This window comes from Euprymna scolopes, chromosome 13 (assembly GCF_053919585.1).
Source record: "Euprymna scolopes isolate OS-2025 chromosome 13, ASM5391958v1, whole genome shotgun sequence".
Lineage (NCBI taxonomy): Eukaryota > Metazoa > Mollusca > Cephalopoda > Sepiida > Sepiolidae > Euprymna > Euprymna scolopes.
In genome coordinates this window covers 36100332-36106331 of record NC_136494.1, presented here as the reverse complement: position 1 = coordinate 36106331, position 6000 = coordinate 36100332, and the positions used below count along the sequence as shown (strand labels likewise).

Here is a 6000-nt window from a genome sequence, read left to right as displayed (position 1 = left end):
AAATCAATACTGAATTCCTTACGTTTCAGTTTCTTTTTTATTGAAAGCAATCCAAAGTATACATCACAACGAAATCATCTTTAAAAAAAAAAAAAAAAAAAAACCGGAATTATATAAATAAAATAGCAGGCCACCCGGAGTTGCCCGGTCGTAAAATATGTTTCCATATGATATTGTAATTCATGCAGATTTCGTATTTATTATTACAGAGCAAATTCTTTAAAGGTTGATATATTATAACCTATATATATATATGTAGTAATAATTTAAAAAATAACAAAAAATTGGTTTTTAATTGATTTCTATGGATGCCACCTTGGTACATTGGTAACGTCAACGACTTTGAATGCTACAGTTTCGATTCTTGCTGATGACAGCGTAATACTTTTTTTACTTTTGATATCATGACTCTATAATAATGTATAGGAAATCTGGACAAATTAAAATATCATATTTAAGCGTATTTTACACCAGGGCAAAGCCGGATTCCCCTTCCGTTAGTATATATATATATATTAGTCTATCATGGCTGTGATAGTTTTGAGAAGAAAAAATATGAGCATGAAAAATGAAGCGTAATATCCGGAAGAAAAATCTGTCAGATATATCAGGTCTGTCGGAGGATTTCATGCAGAACCACACCTATGATTTATGCGGTAAAATGACTTTATCCGGAGCTGGCCTGGCTAGCCACAAGCGTTCACATGCAGATCAATCTTTCTTTTATGGGGTAAACTTTGCAGGGCACAGATGTTCTGTTTGCTCTGTGGTCTGTAAATCGAGTCAAGGCCTAAAGCGTCATATGAGCGTCCACAGTAGAGCAGCACCAGTTGGCATCCCTCAATCTCAGTTTAAGTGTGGCCTTTGCAACAGGCTGTGTAAAAGCAGGGCTGGTCTGAAGAGCCACCTTCGTTCGCACAGAAAATAGGAATTGATGCATTCTTGATCACATCTCCACATGTATATGTGTGTGTGTGTATAAGTGTATATATGTGTACATAATTATAATTAAATATATATATATATATATTTTCAAAAATACATGAAAATAATTGAGTAATCAACAATAAAGCAAGGGAAAGATGGTCTTGTTCTGTCAAGAAGTGACAATCACCATACATATATATATATATATATATATATATATATATATATATATATATATATATATAACATGTCAGTGTGCCAGAACGTTTCCATCATAAATTCTACGCAATTATGTACAATGTAGAAACTGTGCATAAAAAGAATTAAGCGTAATATTTTAATAAAACGAATCATCTAATGAGAAACTATAAAAAAATTAATAATTAATTAATGAACGCTCGTTTTTCAAAGGAATAGGCCAACTAGTTAACGTTCATGAAGTCGCTCGCATATCTGTAACTGGGTCTATTAAGAAGTTCGTTTTAATAATTTCAAAATAGATATAGTTGGCTTTTTGTCAAACCGAGAAAAAACTCAACTTGTGTATAACATTAAGCACGTATCTTTGTTGGTTCGTTTGTTTTCACCTTTCACATCCATTAAAAAAAAAATTAAAAAATAAAAAACGAGATCGTCCGGTTGCTAAATAAGTGATTAATGATTATACTTGTAAGTTAAGAGTTTCCATTTTTAAAAAATATGAAATAATGAGACGGAAAATTTAATATTATTCTAGCGTAAAGCTTGAACAGCAAGAAAAGGGAGGAATGGACCATATATGTGAAGAAAAATATGGAATTGGAGGAATTACAATGAACAGGCAGAGATAAATCACAAATTAGTACTGTTTAAACAATTTTATTGAATTTGAATTTTCAGATGATAAATCATACTAATTGGATTCTTCGGACTACTGTTCTCATCTCTACCGTCCTTCACACAACATTATGATCGATGTAAGCTCCGATCTTCTTCAGGTGTATCTTGTCAAACTCAGGAGATGACTCAAAGAAACAGTGCTTACCCTGGGCAACGATCACCTATAAGGCAAAACTAGTATAGAATTAAATACGATACCCATCCATCCATAGTCTTGAGCCTCTGGGTGGGCATAGACCATCTACAACTTTGTAGATGCTTTTGTAGCGAGGAGTTCTTTTTTCTGGGTGGGGATGTTGGCCCCACGTCCAACCTCCCCAGAACGTATATTTAGCGCATAGCCTTCCCAAATGATCAACCAACTGGTACTGACCAGGCTCAACGTTGCTTAACTTCGTGATCTGACAATTAATTATAAATCTATATAATAAAGCTCAGCGTCTGTGTGTCTGTCAGTACACGAATAAGCTCCTATATGGTTTAATATTATTCTAAACTGACCACATACAATGATAGTGGTAGCAGGTATCTTAAATGGGTACAATAAAGTGGGGCCCACGCTGGGGAGATCACTTATAAGGATGAACGCTATGCATACGTACACCGTTTCCTATAGAGCTACCAAATTTGGTAGAATAATCCACCATAGGGAAGGGGAAGTTTTGATGGGTTACACCACTCACCCCTACTAAAGGGGTACGGCCCCAGACGATCACTTATAGCTGGAAAACTTGTGCACGTCCACACCGTTTGATTTACACTTATAGAGTCACCATATATGGCAGGATAGCCCACCATGGGGTGGGGGAAGTTTTACAAGTTACACCGCTCACTCTCACTACTGGGGGTGGGACCCCAGTGGTGTTACATAACTGGGAACTCTATGCACGCTCACACCGTTTGCCATAGATTTATCAAACTTGCCATGATAACCAACCGTGGGAAGGGGAGAAGGGCTTATGAGTTACAGCACATTCTCCCATCTATGGCGGTCGGGCCCCATAGAAGTCACTTATAGTGGGGAACCCTAAATTAGTGTTTGTACGTTTGTGTCAATCAAGATTCCTAGCTACACTTTGGTATTGACTTTCAAGTCGACTTTGAAGATGTGAGGTGGCATGATGTGGCTCTCACTTGAAACTATACCAGAGACAACAACTGCGGCTGGGAAAGTTTGTTTTAATCACCCTCAACACGTCCCTGTTATTCGTGACAGTTCAGTCATGCATTTTAAGGGTGCTGGCAATGGTCCTATCGTCACAACTTGGATCGGTAGAGAGCATAAGTTGTACAGCGGCACATCTCCGAGCTCGCTCATTGAACATTGTGTCACTTTTATACATGATAGAAGGCTCCTATCACTCTTGGGATTTATACACAACTGGTGAACTAGTAGATGGGTTGCAACAAAAAAAAAAAAAAAAAAAAAAACTGGTTTTCATTAAACGGAAATAGGATCATGTCATCTTTTCTAGGGCGACAATTTTATTGTTCCACCCTGTATTCTCTAATTAGTCAGAATTTTTAATTAACTCACAAAGTAACTGATCTATTACTAACTTTCTATCACATTCACCCTCTCTCACTGTATGTTTTGTGATCATCTGGTTTTATTTTATATTGTAACTACCATTCTTACTTCCGTCCTTCTCTCTCTCTCTTTATTAAGAGTTGGAGATAATAAAGAAAGATAAGAAACAGATTGGAACAGTTCAGTATAAGTAAACCAGATTATCACCAGAAGTAATATTATTTACTTCGTTGTTTGAGAGAAAGAGAGAGAGAGAGAGAGAGAGAGAGAGAGAGAGAGAGAGAGAGGGGGGAGAGAGAATAAACAACTTTAGGATGTTGCCTTTTTATTTTTATATTTCACTTGTTATGCAAACTTACTTTTCCTGATTTAAACAATATAATCCAAGCTCAATAGATAATTCAACGGGTCACATTTTTCTAAATACTAAAATAAAAAGATTTTAAGACGTTTACTGAACAATATTTCGTTTGACCCAATCCTTTCTATTTAAAAAAAAAAGCTAAAATCATGCGGTTCCTACATAGAAGTTTTGCCTTCAATAACTTTTCAAAATAAAATAAAATAATATTGGAATAAATATTATACTTTGATCTAAGCTTGAAGCTCAAGAAAGTGTATAAAATTAAAAAAAACAACGTTTTTAAATGCTTTAATTATTTATTTTACAGCAACAAATGCGAAAATTACCCACTTCCTCTTTATCCTCAGCTTGTAATGCTGAACGTTTTGAACAGGGTATCAACTACTAGTTTTTAGTATGAACTGATCAAAAATTGAACCGTCATCGCATCATTAGCTTAAATTTACATTAAAAAAAAAAAAAATTACATTTTTTTTTTTACATTTGTACTTTAGCAAATATTTCCAAAATTCAATGCCTTCCAATCATTTTATCAATTTCAGAATTTTGTATCCTTAAAATTTTCTGTTTTTTGGTTTGGAGATATCGAAACGATCAAGTTTACCTTTCACAAAAGAGATGAAGTTACAAAAATCAAATAAAAATGTTGGCTTACCTGCTCAACAACGTAAACTCTAAAATCCAACTGCTGCCTTTTCAGCATAGGCAGAAGATAATAAAGAAGAGTCAGTAAATGATGCCTCCGATCACGATAAGGAATAATTATCGCGACTCGATGGCGAGAAATACAGTGTTCAGGCCTCCATGCTCCTCCAACCAATAAGTCTTGATTCTTTTGTATAATATCCTTTGGCGTGATAGAACTCACTTTATCGAATTGCACTTTAATTTCTCCATCTGGAAATAGAAAAAAAAAGCAATTAATATTTTATCGTATTTTGATGATTCAAACTAATATTTTCATCACAGCCATTATTCTTTTTTTTTAACTAATGAATCAACAATAATCATACTCATAAGAGTAAATATGCGAGAAAACCTTATCATCCCCTATCGACAATATCGCCGACCACAACATCCTGCGCTAAGGATTTCTTTTCGTTCATCTTCTCTTTTTATAGCCGTGATGTGGGTCTCTTACATTGACAGCTGCCGAGGAACTATGCACAGGTTCCCAAGTATATGAAAATGAAAGAAAAGTAACAAAAGAAAACTTAAATTTCGATACTTTCTGCAAATATTGGTTATACTCTGAATACGTGCGTGACACCATCGTAGGAAACTACCCTCTAAGTGTTAATGTCCGTATCTTAGGGTTTTTTCTGTCGAAGCCAAGACTGTCAGTTGATGTTAGCTCATCTCGATCTCCCAAAGCTTTCTCCACATTGTCCAAGCCATGATATGCCGTCGACTGTGCCCAGTTCACAACTAAACTCTAATTGTCCCCAATCATCGTAAACTCAAGATCGTCAGTAAACTATTGTATAACCCAATCACTCCTAAAAACAACTCTAAAATTATATCCTGTTCTTTAGTTCCCATCAGTTGCCACACCTTGATTACAACCGCACCTCGGATCTCCTTTGTGTACGTCGATGAACAAATTCACACTCATTGTCTTTCGACCAACCCCATTTTTTCCACATCTTTGTTGTACTGATGAATCAATTTCCTCTTTTTTCTATATTACTTTTTCTTTTCTCCCTCACTTCCAAAACTAGAGAGAGTGGCTCGATGATACCACAAAAAAGTATAAGGAGAAGACAATTTTCTTCTTTTATTCATATAAATGGCATTCATTTTGATTCTGACAGTTTTTTTAGCATTATTTAAATTTATTAATATTACTCTCGAGTCTCATGAATTCTTTTTAGCTTATGTTTAACAAGTTCGACATTTTTTTTTTACCGATGAGTTCCCCCTTACCAAGGGAAAAATCCACATAGGCCTAAAAGTTAACAGGGTGAATGGATTTACACTTAAATGATGAAGAATATGATGATAGGATTGAAAATACAATTTTTGAACAATTCATTTTATAGTAAGGACGAGCAAAATGCATTTCTTTGAGTGCACATACCCTTGGCTGTGAACAAGTATTCTAAGCTTGAAACCTGATTCGCATTCCCTATCTAAACAGCAACAGCAGACCGTCTCTTGGAATATAAATTGTTAAATTCTGGTCGTATTATATCTCTGAGAGGTGGGCATGTTTCACGTTTATAGTTATATTTTTCTGTCATTTCCTTAAACAAATCGAATAATTTCCTTATTTATCAAATATCAAATTTTGTACGTT

General features: G+C 35.0%; 1 protein-coding gene across 1 annotated transcript in view; it reads right to left on the bottom strand.

Moving 5' to 3' along the window:
• Positions 1 to 6000, bottom strand: part of LOC145291974 (uncharacterized) — a 635233-nt gene that overhangs the window by 267931 nt on the left and 361302 nt on the right. Inside the window, exon 2 of the mRNA XM_080137916.1 lies at positions 4357 to 4598. Coding sequence (XP_079994042.1) covers positions 4357 to 4598 — 242 coding nt within the window. The remainder of the gene's footprint in view (positions 1 to 4356; positions 4599 to 6000) is intronic.